Source organism: Dipteris shenzhenensis, chromosome 11 (assembly GCF_047967505.1).
Source record: "Dipteris shenzhenensis isolate YYH24624 ecotype China chromosome 11, Dip_SZ_1.0, whole genome shotgun sequence".
NCBI lineage: Eukaryota > Viridiplantae > Streptophyta > Polypodiopsida > Gleicheniales > Dipteridaceae > Dipteris > Dipteris shenzhenensis.
Window position 1 is genome coordinate 36,090,546 of NC_141606.1, and position 21,291 is coordinate 36,111,836.

At 43.0% G+C, this 21,291-nt stretch overlaps 1 protein-coding gene across 3 annotated transcripts in view; it reads right to left on the minus strand.

Moving 5' to 3' along the window:
- Nucleotides 1-19,708, minus strand: part of LOC147896965 (uncharacterized) — an 84,702-nt gene extending 64,994 nt beyond the window's left edge. Inside the window, exons 1-4 of one of the 3 annotated variants that reach the window (XM_087381791.1) lie at nt 18,952-19,708; nt 18,690-18,738; nt 18,248-18,382; nt 17,946-18,159 (exon numbers count right to left, since the gene is read on the minus strand). In XM_087381791.1, the coding sequence (XP_087237917.1) occupies nt 17,946-18,159; nt 18,248-18,382; nt 18,690-18,738; nt 18,952-19,196 (643 nt within the window). In that variant the 5' untranslated portion in view covers nt 19,197-19,708. Of the gene's footprint in view, nt 1-17,945; nt 18,160-18,247; nt 18,383-18,689; nt 18,792-18,828; nt 18,899-18,951 lie in introns of those variants that run through there. The other 2 variants (XM_087381792.1, XM_087381793.1) reach the window with 2 other exon arrangements.
- Between the last annotated feature and the right edge of the window lie 1,583 nt (nt 19,709-21,291).

Genomic DNA, 21,291 nt, shown 5'->3' on the forward strand with positions numbered 1-21,291 from the left:
GAGGCACCATCAAAACTATAACAGAAAAGAGGATGTCCCTAAGACAGAGTTTCATATAAGGTACGAGCAATATGAGTTCTGAGTTTTGCCATGTGGACTCACTAATGTGCTGCTGCTTTCCGACAGACGATGAATGATATATACCATCTATCTAGGAAATGTTGTCAGCATGTTTCTAGACCACATACTTGTGTGTAGCCATAGTTTATATGACCGTATTGTAGGCCATCTTCTGGTGGTTCTAGTGATGCCCTATACGTCATGGTATGTGCCTTGTAGGCATAAATGTAGGCACTTGTAGTGTTAGTGCCTTTTAGGCCACATAGGACACTTAGTCCTCTGTGACACCTAGGACACTTAGTCCTAGGTCTAGGTACAAGTACCTTGTACTTAGATTTTTCATTATCCTAGTTTTGACGTGACGGCGTTTCTCATCGACCCTTGTACTTTGTACCTTGTACATGCTCCTTTCAGTCTCACTGACCCTTCAGTGGTATCAGAGCGCTACTAGACATGTTCCCCTGCCTCCGGATCTGCATCGCTCACAGCTTTTAACAGCCTGCGCTCCATCCGTACAATCCGTACGACTGTACGAACTTCCGTACGGATCATGTACAGATCCCGAGTCCTGCCGCCCAGCTACGTCGCTAGTTGTTTTGCCCATCGCATCTTCTTCCATACCTGCACCTGTACAAAGTACCTGCGTTGTCCAATAGGGCTTGCACAGCAACTGTTCGGTACAGGTGTACCTGCACATAGTACCTGTTTCGTACAGGTATACATGCACAAGTACACAGTTCCGTACAATAGTGCATACAGACGTATAGGTCTCCCGTATAGATTCCGTACAAGTGTACTTGCACCGTACCTGCTCCGTATAGGTTCATCTGCTTCGTATGTTCTTCCGTACGGTTTTACTTGCAGATCAACCGTCAACTTGTACCTGCATTCCGTACACATGTACTTGCTGAACAGCTGACCGTACAACTTGTACCTGCTCCAAGTGTTCTGTACAATTTCGCACGTGCAAATCTACTACCAGTGGTATCTACAGACATTTGCAATTTGGAGCTTTTGCAGGACATTGGCAAATTTGGGGCTTTCAGTTCTTTTCATCTCCTTTGGTTGCAATTTCTTGAAAGAATATTGGAGTTTTGGGATTTGGTCTGCAATTTCTTGTTTAGATTGCAGTACATTGGGTCAGATTGCAGGACATTAAGTCACATTTGCAGGACATTGAGTCAGATTTGCATACATTGGGTCACATTTGCAAAAATTTCAGCAAAATTTGGGGCTTTTCTGCATTTGCTCTCTTTTTGGCCTATTTTCCCTCAATAAATTTGGGGCTTTTGCCAAATTTGCTATATTTTGCAGTGAACATTGCCTGTCACGGTCACATTTGGGTCAGATCTGCATTTGCCCTTTGATTTGGGTCAGAAATTTGCAGATATTTGCTGTCATTTTGGACAGCCAGCTTTTTGCAGTGATAGCCTTGAGGCTTTTGGGTTTTTAGGTCTTTTTTCAAGGTATCACATTTGCTATGGCTGGGAACAATCAAGATTTATTTGAAGTTCTTCGTGAAGATGATAAGTTGGATGGCACCAACTATCCGATGTGGTCTTATCTCATGAAACATATTCTTGTTGCAAAGTATTTGTGGAATATTGTTTCTGGGGCTGATCTGAGGCCAGCCAATGCTACAGTGGTTGCCTCTACTACTGGTCCTTCTGCAGGGGGTACTCCTCCTAATGCCTCTTCCTCTAGCACTCTTGCCGCTGCTCTTCCAACTCAAGAACAGTCAAGATGGGATGCAAGAGATGCAAATGCGCATTCATGCATTGCTTTAATGCAAGAGAATCATTATTCCACACATCCGGTCTTGCAGGACAGCAAAGGATGCTTGGGATAAATTGGCTTCTCTCTATCAGATTCGCAATGAAGCTCGTGCTGCATATTTGAGAAGGCAATTACAGGAAGTCAGTATGAATGAAGGTGAGTCAATGGATGCATACTTGACAAAGGTCAAGGACCTCATGGAACAGCTTGCCAACATTGATGAGGTGGTGCCAAATTCACAGCTTGTTAGTACCACATTGAATGGACTACCAAATACATATGAAGGGCTTGCTACAACCCTTCGATTAGTGGCCATGGGTAATCCAGACCACTATTCTTTTGATCAGCTAGTTACTTTGCTTTTGCAGAAAGAGCAAAGTAGAGCTAATAGGCAACCCATTATTCCTGATCATGCATTTGCTTCACAGCAAACAGGAAGAGGCAAGGCTTCCAGGCCTATGGGCAAGCCAAAATCTGCGCATAGCAGCTGCAATTCCTCCCATGCATCTAAAAATACAGCAGATAAGGCAAAGAAGAAAAGATGCAACTATTGTCACAAGCCTGGACATGACATTTCAGAATGCAAGAAGCGCATTGCTTCGGAGAAAAAGAAAGCAGGATTGATAGTTAATGCCTCACATGCTATTGAATCCCATGAGCCAGCAGATGCTTCACATGCACATGCTCTTCAGGATGATCGGGCATGGGCTGTCCATTGCTCATTTGATCCCTCCAAAGCTGATGCACTCTTTATTGCTAATGATGCTCAGTCCTGGTACTTTGATAGTGGTGCTTCCAAGCATGTCACATCTTGCACACAGTTGTTCCATTCTTTAGCTGATGCACCTCGAGGGGGACTGTTACATGTGCTAATAATGCTTCATATGCTGTAAAAGGAGTTGGAGATGTGCAGCTCACATCCATTTCAAGCCATCCTGTCACTCTGACAAATGTCCTTTTTGTGCCTGGCATTGAAGTCAACTTGATTTCAATTTCAGCAATTGCTACTTCAGGTTTCAGAGTAATTTTTGATGGCTACAAATGTCTCGTTTATGATCTTCGTGATGACAATGCCATAGTTCTCACTGGCACTTTGCAAAAAGGGCTTTATCACCTTGATCATCATTCAGCTGCACTTTCTATTGAAGCATTCGCTATTTCAGATTCACAGCTTGCTGCAACTCATCTTTGGCATGAGAGAATGGGCCATCTCAATTATAGAGCTCTTGCACAGCTCCATTCACAACAGATGGCAAATGATGTACCTCAAACTCACACAGTTTCCAAACATGTGTGTGAGGGTTGTCTTTTGGGTAAGATGCATCGATTTCCTTTTCAAAAGAATTGTCCAAAACTCTCACAAAGGAAATTGCAGCTAGTACACAGTGATGTCTGTGGCCCAATGAGGACAAATGCCATTGGGGGGTATAAGTATTTCATGACTCTCATTGATGATTTCACAAGATATTGCTGGGTATATCCTTTAAAGGCCAAATCTGAAGTTTTCTTATGCTTTCAGAGATGGCTGAATATGGTTAGAATGAATCAGGAAGCAAGCTTGTCACCCTCAACACAGTTAGGGGGGGTGAGTATATGTCAAAGGAGTTTGATGCATTTCTGTCTTCACGGGGCATTATTCACTCATGCACTACTCCTTACACTCCTCAGCAGAATCCTGTTTCTAAAAGGAAAAACAGGTCCACAATGGAGATGGCCAGATGCATGCTTAAGGCCAAGTCTTTGCCCAATAAATTTTGGCTTGATGCAGTAATGTGTGCCAACTATGTGCTGAATAGATCACCTACACGGGCATTGAAGACTATTACACCTTATGAAGCATGGAAAGGCACGAAGCCTTCACTTTCACACATGAGAGTTTTTGGGTCTCTTGCATATGTTCATGTACCATCTCAGCTGAGACATAAGCTTGATGACAAGGCAATCAAATGCATATTTATTGGTTACAGCCAGGAGAGCAGAGGGTATCGGTTATATCAACCAAATACTGGGAAGATTATTGTTAGTAGAGATGTGATCTTTGCTGAACATTCAGCTTCTCCTCTTGTGGACTGCAAAGCAAAGCCAGATGTTGACATGTTTGATGCCTTTGAATCTTGGTTACCTCTGCCATCATCAGAAGAGGATTTTGACCAGCAACATGAGCCTCCTGCAGGCCCTCCACTAAGCAATAATCAACCACAACCTCATGCTGATTTGCAGGTTTCTCTTCCGGCACAAAATGATCCCACTACTCATGATACAGTCATTGAAGAAAGAGCTGTCAATAGACAGCAAAGGCAAGTTCCCAGATGGCTTCTTGATACATTGAGGGACAGCAAACAAGATCAGCCTTTTGCTGCCCGGACAAGATCAGGGAATAGACAGCATGGTCACTTTCTTGAGTTTGCACTCCTTGCTACAGCTTGCAATGAAGAGCCTCTGTGCCATAAAGATGCTTTTGACAGCAAAGAGTGGATGGATGCAATGAGAGCTGAGTTACAATCTATTGCCCAAAATGACACATGGGAATTAGTAGATCTCCCTCCCGGCAAGCATGCCATTGGAACGCGGTGGGTCTACAAATTAAAAAGGAAATCTGATGGCAGCATAGATCCATACAGAGCCCATCTTGTTGCAAAAGGGTATGCCCAACAACAAGGCATTGACTTTGAGGAGACATTTGCTCCCACATCCAAGATTACTACCATTAGATGTGTCATTGCCATTGCAGCCCATCATCATTGGCAAGTGCACCAACTTGACATCAAGACTGCTTTTCTTCATGGGGATCTGCAGGAAGAAGTCTATGTCACACAACCTCCTGGCTTTGAGGTTGTTAATTCTGAAAATAAGGTATGCCGGCTTAGAAAAGCCCTTTATGGTTTGAAGCAGGCACCCAGGGCATGGTATGCCAAAATTCATGCACACTTACTATCCCTTGGTTTTCAGAATAGTCCCACAGAACCCACTCTTTATGTCCGTGGGAGTGGATCTGATTTTTTAGTGCTGATTTTATATGTGGATGATATGCTCATCACGGGCCCACATACTCAGCAAATTGCAGCTTTCAAGGCTGATTTGCAACAGATTTTTGACATGTCAGACATGGGACGGCTCCATTATTATTTGGGCATTCAGTTTGCTCATGTTGAGGGGGGTATCATGATGTCTCAGTCCAAGTATATTGGACAGCTCCTTGAGGATTGCAAGCCAATCTCTACTCCAGTGGACCCTGGATTCAAATTCTCAGCTCATGATGGGAGCCCACCATGTGATATCACTCTTTATCAACAGGCTGTTGGATGCCTTATTTATTTATGTCACACCAGACCTGACTTGCAGAAGTATGCAGTATCTCAGCTCAGAAGATTCATGCACATGCCCAGTTCACAGCATTGGCAGGCAGTGAAGAGAGTCTTAGTGACTCAGCAAGATGTTCCGACACCAGAGTGTCACATACTGGCAATTGTTTTTTGCTTGGCAATTCATGCATCTCTTGGCTCAGCAAGAAGCAACCAACAGTTGCCACGTCTAGCTGTGAGGCTGAGTACAGGGCAGCTTTCACCGCTACAGTAGAGTGTGTTTGGCTTCGACAGTTACTTACAGATCTTGGTATTTGCCAGACATCCTCCACTATTGTCTACACTAACAGCCAGAGTGCTTTGGCCATTGCACGTAACCCAGTGTTTCATGCGCGTACCAAGCATATTGAAGTTCACTATCATAATGTTCGAGAGCGGTTGTCAGCAGGAGACATAGAGTTGTCCTATCTTCCCACAGAGGACAACATAGCAGATATGTTTACAAAGGCACTTCCTCGTCCCAAGTTCGAAGTCTTCCGACAGGCTTTACACTTGGTTCCCTTTGTTACATGATCTGACATCACTTGTACATTCATAGGTGGCTATATCCTTTTGGATGAACATGTGCCACCATGACCAGAAAATACCAGGCCATGGTATGTGCCTTGTAGGCATAAATGTAGGCACTTGTAGTGCTAGTGCCTTTTAGGCCACATAGGACACTTAGTCCTATGTGACACCTAGGACACTTAGTCCTAGGTCTAGGTACAAGTACCTTGTATTTAGATTTTTCATTATCCTAGTTTTGACATGACGGTGTTTCTCATCGACCCTTGTACTTGTACCTTGTACGTGCTCCTTTCAGTCTCACTGACCCTTCACGTATGAAACATCTGCAAATATCCTTTGAACCCAGCTTCTCTATGTTATGAATATGAACACATTTTGCTACCCCTCTCTCAATTTTCCAAAGGGAGGAGAGAGAGAAAGATTCTTTACAAGCAAATTAAGTATAGAGCTATTTTTCGTACAAATGCTTTGGAAGCATGCTTTAGAGAATCGAAGCATGTGGTGACACTACCTCTAAACCATTTGTGGTTGAGAACGATGCCAACGATTATGCCCTTGGAACAACCTTTTTCCAAGATGGTTGACATATGGCTTTAATCCTGAAACCTGTGGTGTGGTTATGGTGAGGAGGGAAACCAAAGGGCTGGGCGATGCTTGCTAAAATGGATTAGAAGGCTAGGGTCTAGGGGGTGTTCCTAGACCTAGGCACTAGTTGAAGTTGCAATTGGAAAGGCTCTTTAAAAGGGTTTAATAGAAGGTCCATCAAGGATGCATGGCACACCAAGGAGAATCCGCATGGTAGGCATTGGGCATCAGGGAGGATTCCAGAACCAGGGGCTCCACTTTGGTAGGTGGTAAGTTCAAAGAGGTCTCACGGGAAGAAAGACGAGGAGAGAATGGAGCTTGTAAGCGGAATCTGTGGCTTGGTGATTATTGGGTTAGTAGCCCTCTATCATAGCAAATGTTTCATTGGTATCAGATCCTCAAGAAAATAGATAAGATCCCAAAGTATTGGGCTTAGTTTGAACAAGCTTTCCTAAAAGAATTCTTACTTGAGAATGAGCTAGAAATGGCATGGGAAGCGTGGAATAATTGTAACTTGGGAAAATTACTTCAGTCCAGTACATAGCAAATTATAGGAATGTTTGTCCTAAGTTAAAGGAATCGATAAATTCCAAAAGATAAGGGGTCTCGTGAGGGGTCTAAAAGACAACTACAAGGTTGATGTGATAAGAAATTCTCCCAAGACCTTTGAGGAAACCATCAAATATGCCCAGATATATGACGATACTACTGGAAAATCTAGAGTTGGAACTTTGGAACAAACTGGCTTTGTTCCTAGCTTCAATAAAAAGAAAGGGGCACTTCAAGGAGGTTTCTCAAGTACCGCCCAAGAAACCTTAAATGCAAAGATATCCTCTTCTGAAAAAAGAGGATTAGGAGAAGGCCAAGCAAGAAAGTATTTACTTTAAATGTTTGGGCAAATTTCATGCTACTTGGAACTGCCATAGAAATAAACAGGAGGAAGCTAAGGACCCGTATAAACCTCCACAAAGACAAGTATACGAAGTGTAAGTATTACCGCTTAAAGGTGCTGAAAAGTACACTGCAGTAGAGGTTTATCATGAGGATAGCACCCACATGTGTTGCCTATCATCGGCAATGTGGCAGGCCACTTTTGGTCCTCATGACTTAATCAGAATGCATGGAAAAATTAAGGGAAAAAAAGTAAGAATTATGGTTAATGATAGTGTCACACAAAATTTCTTAAACTATTCATTTAAGAAAATGAAGTTGCCTGAGAGTCCAAGTGCCCATAAATTATGTGGTCTCTCTCTGGCAAATGGCAGTGACAAAAAGATTTGGGACACCATGATTCATGTTGTAGAGGTCGACATTCAAGGCTATCAGGATGCCTTCGATTTCCAAATATACGTAGATGAATCCAGGAACATTCCCAAACTCATCCTCTAAAAACACAACATAGTGCAGTTTCAATCTCACGATAGTCACTCATAAGATTGAAAACCATAAACTCCATCACGCATAGCAAGGACTAGCTACTATGACATCCCCACTGACATCATTAGCGCCCAACAATGGGTGTAGACCATAGTATAAAAGTATGCTCTCACACGTACAAATCCACACACCCACACATACTTGAGCATCCATTTATACAAAGTCTTCGTACTAATTTTCTGTCGGCACTCCGGAGGTGAAGGGCAAACTCAGCAATGATGAAGGCTAGCACTAAAGGAGAAGGCTAATCAAAAAGTAGTCCAAATCTCTTCATTCAAGCTACAACTGCTTGTGAAGTCTAAACGATTTCATTTTAGTCTCTCCCAAACGAGCATCTAAATCTAAATCTAGCTGATAGGGCAACGCACCATTTAAGATAGAAAGAGTTATCGCAATACCAGCAGGCCGCAACTTGGACGAAAACTCCACAAGGTGAAATTTGCATGTCCACTAATACGGCAGAAGCATATACCTAGATGAATCCAGGAACATTCCCAAACTCATCCTCTAAAAACACATAGTGCAGTTTCAATCTCATGATAGTCACTCATAAGATTGAAAACCATAAACTCCATCATGCATAGCAGGGACTAGCTACTATGACATCCCCACTGACGTCATCAGCGCCCAACAATGGGTGTAGACCATAGTATAAAAGTATGCTCTTACACATACAAATCCACACACCCACACATACTTGAGCATCCATTTATACAAAGTCTTCGTATTGAGTTTCTGCCTTCGATTTCCAAATATGCATCTCTAATCACTAATCCATGATTAGTAGACATTAAAACATTATTATATATTATACGCCAATGGTGTAACATGTATTTGAATTTATGATGGACACCGACCGACTCGTTATGGCAGTGGATCATCTCAGTAGATACGACTAGTCAAGTGGAGCCGCTGCTTCAGACGGCATCAAATTTGGACATGTGATACTTATTTTATTAATAAAGATATGCACACACGTGTCTAGGTCCTAGGGGCAATAGGAAGGGAAGGGTGCATTAAGGTGCATTGAATGGTAGATGCATGGATCATAGGATAAGGGTAGGTGTAAATGGGAAGATGGAAGTTGAGTGATCTCTTATTTGCCATAGTTGCTGATGCTTTGGGATGGCTAATAAAAGACCAAGTGCCAAGTGGTAAAATTAGAGGTATTGAGCTCCCCTCAGGAAAACATCTAGTAATCAGCAATTTGTTGATGACACCACTCTCACTATCAATGCTGACATTCAATGGACTATGGATTGTATGGACATATTTTGTATGGCATCTGGTTCTAAAATAAACCACACAAAAACAGGTTATGCCTTGCTCAGAGATGGCTCTCAAAAGCTTCTAGATCATATGGGATGCAAAAGAATTTCACATGGTCAAATCTTCAGGCTGTTGGGTATTCCTATGGGCTTTAAAGTTGAAATGATAAATGGGAGTGGTTTCTAGATAGATTCTAAAAAAAATAGACAGACTCATAGGTCTACAGGCAAATCTTGCAGGGAGGAGAGTTATTCTAAACCATTGCATATACCCAATAGCTATATTTTATCTCTCCTGTTGGTGCCCCTCTAAAGCAGGATTAGAAAGTTCATCAGAGTCTACAAATCCTTCTTGTGGGAGGGGAGTGATACAAGAAGGAGAATATCAAAGGTCAAATGGTCCTTTTGTACCAGACCCAAAAAGGAAGGAGGGTTGGGAGTAATTAATATCCAGCTAGCAGCCTACAAACTTCCAGCCACCTAAGGGGAGTCAATTCTAGAAAACCTTATGGGGGGCCTTTGAACTGATCAAGAGTCACGTTGTCCTCTTTGGTAAAGGGAGTTTCATGACTCTGGACTCAATTTGGATGTCTGTTTTCTTTACCAAACAGCAACTAAGTGATGAGGGTTTCTTAAAAGCATGGCAACTCTCAAAGAAGGGTCTAGTCAACTAGGGAGATTTGTGGGACAAAACCAACCTCAAATGAAAGACACGGCTGGAGATAAGATGGGAATACATACTCAGTAATGCAGATCAAGAGCTGGTCATGAGCAAATTACAACTGTGGGATGGAGACATTACCTGGAAAGGGGGCAGGGTTTTAAACTTCACTAGAGAGTTCAGCTGGGTTGGCAGCTCATCTTTTCTACCCATACCTACTCCTTCTGAGAGCATTGAAGAGGTTGTTTCCACCCTCAAAGCTAGAGGGAATCTTGCTGATGCTGAAAGGAAATGGGATATCAGGTTCTCACTGATCTGGGACAGAAGGATACCAGAGAAAATGTCTACTCTTTTGTGGCTAATTCTACATAAAGTTGTCTAGACTAATTGCAAAAGCTTGAGGATTGGCAAGGGAGATGGCACCTGTAAATCACGTTCTGGACTCAAAGAAGACATATTCCATCTTTATATTTCCTGCCCTAGGGCAAGAAAAGTCTGGAAGGTGGTTCAGTTAATGCTAGGGGAACCGATCGGCTGGAAATCACTTCCTTGGGAGATGCACTCAAGCTACCTTATGCAACATGGGTGTACATCAGAGCACATGCTTTATGGTTTATATGGATTGCTAGGAATGCTTATCAGTTTAATGATGAGGTCATGCATGCTGATCAGATATTTTTGAATTGGTATGAAAGATATTTTCTTACTAACTGATTACTACCTTTTGTGGTCCAGGCCAAATTTCTGCTCGATCAAGAATTCCATAACTTTAATGAACAGATTTCACAATTGCAGGCTGAACTGGAGGACCATATCAGAGATGCTGGGAGGTGCACAAACTCCAGTGTGGATCTTCAAGCACATCTCTTACCTTCCCTTTTCCCTGTCAAAGATGAACCTGCAATCTGATTGTACATCCTGTTCTTCTACCATGGAGCTATCTGGATGCTGCCAAGTCACTAGGAGCAGCAGATTTTGGTTTTTTTCCCCTGAACAGGAGCTATCTTGGTTACAAGATGTCTATTCCTCTCTTGAGAGGGGTCTTTTGTATTTGAGGAACTTATGTGTACAAAACTTGTGATCATAATATAATAAAACTTTTTTTTTCCCAAAAAAAAAAAAAAAGCTACGCGGGTTGAAATAAATCAAACGTTTGATATCCAATTGACATATCGGAAGGAGAAATTTAATGTCATAGTAGATACCCTAAGCCAAATGCCAATGGTTAATGAATTGAGTTTTACTCAATTCCAAAATAATTTCCTAGAGTCCTTAAAAGAAAAATGTAAGTTTGATTCACACTTTTCAAAAATATGAAAAGCAATTATGAGGATTGATCCAACAATCGAGGAGCTTTCACCGAGGAGTCACATGGATGTGGTGTTACATCACAGTCTGGTGATGAAGAACTCAAGTGGAAAAAATATACTATTGAAGATGGCTACCTACTAGGGATGAGATGGCATTTTCAGCCTCAACATTTGTTGTCTTCTACCTCCTTCTAAGGAGTGTTTTCTCATGCACCACATGATGTATCTCCACCTTGAGATTTTGCTCTCCTCGGTTTTGTTCATACTAAATAGAAGTCTTTTTTAGGGGGGGGGGGGGAGAAGAAGACGGCTACCTGCTCTACAAGGGTACAATATGTGTCCTAAATAATAATGACATTAGGTGCCAAATTCTTTTTCAGTGTCATTTGTCCAAGTATTGGATACCCGAGAATTCGGAAGACGTATGCGCTTCTAAAGAGGCAATTCTTTTGGCCTGGATTAGATATATTGAAGTGCTAAAAAGGCCATAAGGCTGAACACCTTAAGGTAGGAGGTCTCCTACATCCATTGGAGATTCCATCTAGCAAATGGGAAAGTATTTCCATTTGAATATGAGAACCATGGATCATCCACACAGTGATGGTCAAACTGAAAGGGTCAATCATGTCATTGAGGATATGCTTCGAGCATATGTAAGTAAACGGCAAACTAATCGGGAGCATTACTTGCCCGTATTAGAATTTGCATGTAACAGAGCCAAGCATTCAACTACAAGTTACATCAACCATAATCCTGGAACCCTATGGTGTGGTTATGGTGGTGAGGAGGAAAACCAGAGGGCTGGACAATGCTTGCTAAAGTGGATTAGAAGGCTAGGGTCTAGGGGGTATTCCTAGACCTAGGCACTAATTGAAGGTGAAATTGGAAAAGCTCTTTGGAGGGGTTTAATAGAAGGTCCATGATGGACACATGGCACACCAAGGAGAATCCACATGGCAGGCATTCGGCATGGGAGAGGATTCCAAAACCAAGGAGCTCCACTTTGGCAGGTGGTAAGTTGAAAGAGGTCTCATAGGAAGAAAAACGAGGAGAGACAAGAGCTCGTAAGGGAATCTGTGGCTGGGCGGTTATTGGATTAGCAGCCCTCTATCGTAGCAAATGTTTTAAAGGCCAGTCGGTGGTTGTGGATAGCCTAATCATAATGGCTAGGTTGACTTTTATTCCTGAATCCTTGCTGTGGCTGCCTGTTTCTAGAACAGAGCGGCCTGCTTCAAGCTGAACAACCATGGAGAAGTTGCTGATTTCCTGCACTGAACAGTCCCGCTTGCTCTCAGTATCCCTCTTGCTGGTTGTGCTCTTCGCGATTGCTGATTCCAGCACATCATCTCCATCCTTTACGCTTCCCTATTCCTTTGCCTACTTTCAATCACCCCCCCCTTCCCTTGTCATAGAGTTTCCTCGCCCCTTTACTACTTTTATGCTAATAAAAGCTAGGGAGAAGCCTTAGTAACCTCAGACCCAAGTTGAGGATAATGATATGGAAGGATTTGTTGCAAACTTGGATAGCTTTGCTACCAATTATGATGTGATAAGCAATCGGATGAGATGAAGCAGCTGCTGCGGGATTTTCAAACATTGTTCAAGAATCAAATCCAAGACATCGAGGGGCTTCTTACCACAGTTGAGATGAGCCAAAAAACCCAAATCCACTTTGTGATGGTGTTGCTAAAAGATCACATGCCTAAAAGCATGGAGACTTGGTCAAATCGATGGCAGGTACACTGCTCGTTTCAGCAATAAAAGCACTTTTTCTAATTCTCTCTTCTTCTTCTTCTTGTTCTCCTCATCAAAAGAGTCCCTATCTTCCTCTTTTTGCAGCTTTCCTTTGCCATTCTTGCTTCCCTTTGGCCATGAGAGCCTTTTCATCATCATCGCTTTCGTCACTACCGTCATATAGCTTTGTCTTAGCTTCTTCTTGAAGCAACAGCAGGCCTAGCTCCTCGAAATAATTGGCCATGCCCATTCTCCAATGGTAAGAGTCGTCACCAACTCTCGGTAGGTCTTTGGAAGATTATTGACCAAAAGCCTGGCCAATTGATTGCTGTTCACCTTGTGACTAACTGCAGCTGCGAGTTGATCCTTGAGGATCTTCACCTTTCACAAGGAACTCATGGGCTGACTCTAATTCCCCCGTCATGAGGTGAACAATTGATTATGGAGCCTGATTATTCTCCCTGTATTTTGTATCATAAAGACTTGTAAGATCTTCCATGTTTCATGTGTTGTATCTGCCAGCTGGATATGGGGTATCACAGTATCCGCAACTGTCCTGATAATCTGGGAAAAAGTGAGTGCATCCTTTGCTATTTGGATGTGTCAGGATTTAGATTTCCTTGAGGCATCCAGCGCATTGATATGTTTCAGCTCCATGCCTTCTGTCACATCTTGGCCACTAACTACTATCACTGTTGGATTTCCATGAAGAATAGTTGGTTCTGTCCATCTTTCTAGTCTCACCAAGTTCAGAGCGAGTGAAGTGAATCCCCTGGTAGGGTGTAGGTGACCTAAAGTATTTTGACCCGTCTGCAAAGTCAACAACACACCTGAATGTGCCTGCTCCTTCTTCCTTGGCAAGGTCAGCACCCTTCAGTTAAGAAGGCCCTTTTGTTATTGATCTCCAAGACACTAGAGCTCGTCGAATATCTTAAGATCTCACAAAGAGAACTTCAAATGTCAACTCATTCCATGTGCTTGTATGTGTATAGAGAGAGAACACTTCAGATAGAGAGTACACACAGATGTACAGCCAAACAATATCGTATATAGGTAACATTCCAAGTACAAAGCCTTGTCAAATCTGTACCATCACCTGTACCAAACAATCGCGGAGGTGGGACACCATTGTTTGCTGCTCTCACTGTTGTAGAACTCTCCTAGATCATTGCGCACCCCTCCAAGAGACTTCAGTGGCTACTCTATGTAAGTCTGCTGCTGATCTTCTTTTGGACCATAATCCAGGTCTTCTACTGTGGGGCTCCTGGACCGTTCAAAGAGTCCTGCAGAATGATTGCATTGCCCACGATGGGCCTTTATATAGGTTCGGTGTCATAAAAAAAGGTTTCATCTGCTTCATCATTTCAACTTGTTTCGTTTTGTGTTTTTAGACGAAACGGATAGGTTTTGAAATGATACTTAATATATACAACGATAGTGGCAAAAAAGATATGTTATACTCAAGTTTAGAGTGAACAAAGAGAAATACAAGTCAAAACACGTAAGAATAAAATTTAAAACACCAACACATTCTTCAAATTTATCTCAAGCTTTCAATCACGATTCTCAAGTTTCAACTTTAGATAAATCAAACTTTATGGATTCAAAAGCATATGGATTCTAGAATCCAGATATATGAACATTGAATCGTTGAAAAAAATGTTAAAAAAATATTTCACGATTTGGGCGAAACACTGTTTCATGCAGAGCGTTTCATCCTATTTCGAAACATTTCGTTGCGTTTTGACAGGACAAAACGCGTTTTCATGTGACTGACAGGATTCTAGCTAGGCCCTGTTGATCTAGCCGACCAGCTCATCCTAATGCCTCTGATCTGTCCTGCTTCCGGCCGATCAGGTTTGGCCCTCTGATGACCTGTTCTGGCCCTATCTTTGGCCTATTCATCCACCTGACAGGACTGTGCAGTTTGTTGCTATACCCGACTCCTTCCTGCAGTCTGCTGTAGGTCCTGGCCCACTCTGCCATGTGGTGTGCAACCATTGGCCTGCCTTTGTTGCAGGTTTTCCGACCTGTCTGCAGCATTGCTGATTGGCAGTCAGCCTTCCTGCCACCTACAGTCCTTGACAAATGGACCTTTGCCCAGAGCTGCTGCGCAGTTCTCCATCCCTTTGGCCCTTGTATTGCCGTCCTGCCCCAGCCCAATAGACACTTAGCTGGGCTATACACAGCCCCACAACCAACCTGCACATTGGACTTACTATCGGCCATATCTGCTAACCAGCTGCCCTAAACTGAACACAAGAAGGAGATCTATTGCTGCCCACATGGCAGATCTACAGGTATGAGGTCCCGTTGCACTCCTCACAATATCCGAAGGAGTCCATTCTGAGGGATGCCCACAAATGAGCCCTCAGCTCATATATATAGACTCTGGATCCAATCCAGAACACTGGTACAATTTGTGGTCCAAGCCACGAACACTAACAGATCCATCCAATCATCCCCCTCAGAAGATAGGAATGACTTAAATCTTGCAAAGTACATGGGTCTTTTCCAAACCCGACATCAAACCGGCAATGTCCATGTCTTGGTCTTGATTTCCTTCACGGTGAGATCCTTGTGGCTGCTCCACATTGATCCCCACTGAAAATCATAGTCGCCTACACGTCCTCCACTCGGCAAGATGGTCGGTCTCTCAGATCCCATGTCTCCTACTGTAAGGGTTTAGCATGATCACCACATAGTCTTTCTAGTTCGAGAAGCCTCGTAATCACATTTGTTGATCAGCAACTCAAACTTGTCGAATCTTCACCAACTAATCTCAAGAGTAGTCTCGTAGTTGTGGAAAGCCTCTACAATAAGAAGTCCCCTTTTGTCTATATATGGAAGGCTTTCGCCCTTTCCATTCTCCCTTTAATTGACAATTCCTATACAAACAACCATTCCAATATGTACCTTGAAAACTCAGTTTGATGTTGCTGCCGTTGGAGTAAGTTATGTAACTCACAAAAGTACCCGCTTCTTCCATGCCTTTGTGTAAGCTTGTATGGATGCTCCTCCTAGTGACCTCAAGCTCATCAAGCTCCATCTGAGTGAGCTCCTCCATCTTTGTAGGTGGTACTAGATGGCTCCTTAGATCCCAAGGCTGAAACAACATCTTCCAACCTCCACCACAAAGTGACTCTGTGCTCCACTCTTCAATGACTCTCATGAAGACCGTTGCACCTGGGTCTGCAAACTCTCTCTCGGGACATTGAGTCGTCACTAAGAAAAGTTCCTCTCTAACCATATTGGTAGATGCCATGTTTTATCGGTCCTCCTTTGCTTGGTTAGCCTTTCACTTCTTGCAGTGTTTAACAAAATGTCCAGGCATGTCCCTTCTCTGATGCGCATAAGATTCATGGCCTAAGGTTTAATGAAGGGTAAAGCCTTAACTTGGTGAACTTAGAAATAAACTACAATGAGGGAAGAATCTGAAGCAGTCTTCAAGTCCAAAATTCTTCACTCTGAGGGGATGAGGTGGATGCAGTAGCCAAATTCTCCTCTTTGGACATGATTTGCAACTTGCAAGCAAAAGCAACACATGTAGACCCTATTACTATGCATGCTTCTTTGTTAATGGGAAACGGAAGTAACACAAACTCTAAGTGACAAATAATCAATGTAAGAACCTAGAGGATGCAATTTACTTTTGCAAAAAATCATTTTTAAAAGGTACAACCACCGACGAAGACCGAGCTACAGAAAAAGAAACATACGTTTCCATTCTTGAGGGGTAACCAGACTCAAACCCAAATTTCTACGCAAACTCTAGGGGTTTCAATATCAAAGCGAGCAAGAAAGTACAACAAACTCCCTAGCTTGTGAGTGTTTCCTTTGTGGACAGAAAGGACACTTAGGGATTAATTGTCTTCAAGCAAAGAATTAAGCAAGGGAGTTAATTAGACAGAAGCCAAAGGTAACACACTCTCTTCCATTCATACATTAGTTCTAAATCAGAGTTCTTACAAGGAAGATTGTACCTTTAATATGCAAGACTTTCATGCTAACGGATTTATACAATATATGGGTCGGTATTAGGGAAGATTGTGCACATACTTTTTAACAAAGGAAGTACACATAACTGTGTCAATGCCAAACTTGAGGAGGAGAAGGGAGTACAGATACAGCCACGTGACCACATATATCGAGTTGTTATGCCGATTGGAGGTCAAAGATGGATTTAGCCCCAGGGGCTCATCCTATGAGTGTAGCATTGTATAGGATGACCCAGATGAAAGAGGTGTCTCGATAATTGTCGGAATACATTAGGATGGGTAAAATTAGGAAGAGTAAATCCCTGGGGTGCGCCAATGCTGCCAAACACAAGAAAGACAGAAGTTGGCAGATGCGAGTGAACTATAAAATCTCAATAAAGTTACAATTAAGAATAGATATACCTTTCCTGGGGCAAATGATCTTATAGAGGTTGCAGGGAGCTGACTATTTCACGAAGATTGTGACTAGCTTCCTTATTAGGTCATCCTTTGAGTTGTGATGACCACGTTTATTACACTCTTCAACCTCCATGCGGTGTTGACCTTATCACCTTCACAACAATTGTGATGGGTCTGTCTGAGCTAGTGCATGTGGTGGATCCGATATCATGGGAGTACTCTATATCATGTTCAGGCTTCTAAGCTGATTGTTTGATAGTTGGCAAGGGCTTTTGAATGTAGGTCGTCCGGTAAACTTTTGAAGTGTTAGCTGATTTTAATTCAGCCTACTATAGAATAAGTTTCATTGTGTCTTGACCAGCCCACTTGTTCAGATTAATAATATTGCTTTACCTCTCTCTACATAGAAAGCGCAGGAAAAAGTGGCCACCCACCAAAAAAAGAGACCGAATGGGCACGTCCTTGAACTCAGCGCCCATTTAGCATGCTTTACTCGTGTTCATGAGTTCTGCTTGTGGCATGCCCTTTTCATGTCCTCACTTGCGATTGCCTCTACATCTGACCTGTGCATGATTTATATTGTTTCTGATAGTGTTTTGGCAGGAGAAGATTTATGATTTGTCTCTAGGCTGTTCTTGATGTACTGATATCTGCTGTGGGTGTTCAGTGGGCAAGAAGGGCGGGCACTACCGGTTGAAGAACTCATTGCTGTTAGGTGGTAGCTTGATTCTACGTCAAACAAAGATCTATAAAGATCTTTTCAATTGGAATGTATCGCGGTATTATGAGCAAATTGTCCAACTTGTAAAGGATGCAGAAGGGAAGTCACAGGTGGAAAAACAAACCAATAAACATGGAAGTAGCACGAGCAGTAAACAGTTTGAAAGCGGTGGTAATTGCTTGCCCAATTGCATCCAGACTATAAGTTCCTGAGAATCCGCCAAATAAAGTTGTCGCAGCAATTTGCATGGTTAAGTGGTTGAAATCTGCATAAACATCTCGCACAGACCTTTGCTGCCACTTTTCCTCAATCATATCAACTGCTAAGTCTACCATTACCTGAAAGCTTCCAATCCAACTTGTAAGCTTCTAAACATCGAACTGGACGTCATCAGTATACAAAGTCTCGGCCAAAGCAGACAATAACCTGAGCATATGTGGCTATAACACTCTTGCGAAAAGCAGGATTTGAGAGGCGCCTTTGTCTCAACCAAACCTCTCCATCACTGACTATGAGACCATTTCCCGTAAGACTGCTGCCAGGAAAAAAGGCAGTGCCTGCCTGGGTGCAAGTTCATGCAGTTTTGTCAATAAGGTGCTCGTGAACGCTTCTCTCTTAAATTATAACTTGTTCCTCTGATTTGGCAATTTCCCGTTTACAGATCATTAACAGCAGGCTTTCACGATGTCGTCGCTTTAAAAATCACCATTTGCAAAAAACATTCAAGATTCGTGGTAAGGCCTCTACGATCCGAGAAAGTGCCTTGCATACTTCGTCAAATTTTTAAGCGTAGTTGAGAACATAAAGATTAAAGCTTTTTCTACACATAAACCGACAGTTACCCATAAAGCCAGTATGAGAGGTCCACCTTTACAAATAGTTTGCTCTTGGTTACCAGCACCTCCCTCGTCAGTCTCCTGCAAAAGCATCAACACCGAGCGTTAATAAGTCCAGCAAGCGCCCATGGCTCTTGGGTATTTCTTACAGGCTGGTGTTAGATGTCCAACATGTCGACTTCATCGTATACACGCATTCACCAAATGTCGGTTATCGATCAGAGTTCTCTTTCTCGACGCACTGACGTAATTCTGCGCAGGGACAAATACAATCAGTTGAAAAAGTCTACATACGGGGAGCTGATAAGAACTACAGGTTGGGAAGCCAGCTTTAGTCCAACAGCAGTTCCGTATTGACACTTGAGTTGTTCGATGGATTGGAGGGGATCACAAGCCAACGCAAATGCCATGTCGTCAGAGGGACCAGGAGGAAACCCAGGAGGGAGAGGACTGACCATACGAGCGATGTTAGAATGCTGAACGACGTGAGCAGAGAGAGCAAGTAGGAGGTCGATAGAGGGATGGAACTGGAAAGACATAGCTCGCGCTCTCTCTCTCTCTCTCACGCTCGCTCACCCGCCCGCCCGCTATAGCTCAATCCAGCTTGTTGCGTTCAGCAATTTGAGCTTCCGACATCGCCTGAACACTGGAGCAAGCGCGCTCTCTCTCTCTCGCTCGCTATAGCTCAATGCAGGCTGTTGCGTTCGGCAATTTGAGCTTCACTCGAGCAAGCTCGCTCCCTCTCTCTCTCTTCTCTCACTCAGTTCAGCAGTTTGAGCTTCCGAGATCGCCTGGGCACTCTCTCTCGCTCTCTCGCTATAGCTCAATACAGCTTGATGCGTTCAGAAACTGGAGCAAGCTCGCTCCCTCTCTCTTTCTCTTCTCTCACGGCGATAAGCTTCAGAGATGGCCTTATCTCGCCCTGTGTGTGTCTCTCTGTCTCTCGCGCTGGAGTGGGCGCTTAATCTTGTGGGAGCTAGATTGAGCAATCAGGTGGCGCCTATTGGGAGTAGAATTGAAGCGAGTGAGAGTAGCTGTCATGATATCTGTGTTTCTCTCTGTGTACCTTCAGAGTCCAGCATTGACGTTTGCAGTTGAAAGCTGGCGTTCCATTGGCTGATGACGCTTTGATCAGGTCTCTGAACGGGCAAAGATGCATGCCCATCCTCAACAAGTCCCCATCTGAATGAAGGTGGATATTTGATTCTTAAATTGCTAATCAATTCACCTTCCATACTTTGATTTGAATGAAGGTGGATATTTGATTCTTAAATTGCTAATCAATTCACCTTCCATACTTGGATTGGATTGGATGTTGAAATTTTTGCTAATTCTTAACCCATCCCTCGTACACCTTTCATCTCCTCCTTTCATTCCATTAACCTTCCATCTCCTCCTTCCTCCCCAAGCTCATCTTCCATCTCCTCCATTCCTTTGACCTTCTATCTCCTCCTTGCCCCTAAAGCTTGCCTCTTGTCTTTCCACCTCCTCCCCCCTCCCCGCCTCTCTTTGTGACACGTGGCAGGCTCTTCTCCTCCACGTTGCCACGTGTCCTCTCTTTTTTTTTGGGGTGTCTGTGGTTAATAGGTTAAAGATAAGATTGAGATAAGGAAATTAACTCATAACAAAGTTCCCTATATAACAAAGCCAACATTATTCTATCCCAAAGAAGAAGTTAAGATTTGTAGTCAATGACACTTAGAAGACGATGACTTTACATTTATTAATAAAACGTTTTCAAGTTTTAGTGTAAGAAAATAAATGTTGTAAAATTTGGGTCTTTCTAGAGTGCCGCAAATTTTGTACTTTTACAATATTGCTACAGCTTCTCTTCAAAATGGGTAACTTGCAATAGCTTTCACTTAATAATATTGTATGGAGAGCAACCATAGGGAGAGACACTAACTATCAAGTGGAAAATTGTTTTTCCCCTCTCAAATTTGCTGAAAGATTAAGTAAACCACAAAATATAAGGCAAATGGAGAAATCTCAGGGAGAAATTGAATCTACATATGGACAATTCTTATAGCTCAAAGAGCTGCTAGTGAGAAACGTCCAAATAAATCGATGAATGGCTGAAAGGCCAATTCTTGTATCTAAACAGATACGTTATAGGATTCAAGAGACCATGGAGCCAAGCATTGAGAAATTCCAGAGAAGAGCATCGGAACTCAGCACGCCCTCCAGAGATGGAGCCTGATCCATTGCTGGAATAAGGTTTGTGTTGCTGGAGCTGCTTCCACTGCAACTTGGACTCCATGCAATTGTTTATGTCCTGGAGTTCTGTAGCATTACTGCAGCAACAGCTTTTCCCTGTGCATATATTCTTGAGGGCTGTTGCATGCCCTCATGACTTGTAGCTTGTTGCTGCATGCCTTGATTACGGGGTATCTGATGAAATGGAGCATGAGAGGGGAGGAAGAGGCATTGGGAGGTGTGTCGCCATAGCTGCGTTGAGTGGAACTATGCATGGCGAAGCAGCAAGGGAAGAAGAAGAAGAAATGAGGTGTGCGCCTTCTCTTCTTCTGACTACTCAGTACATCTGATAAGTCAAACACTTGATCTTCCATCTTCCTCCTCTCACATCAAGCCATCCCAAAGCCTCCTCCTTTGTGACACGTGGCAAGCTCTTCT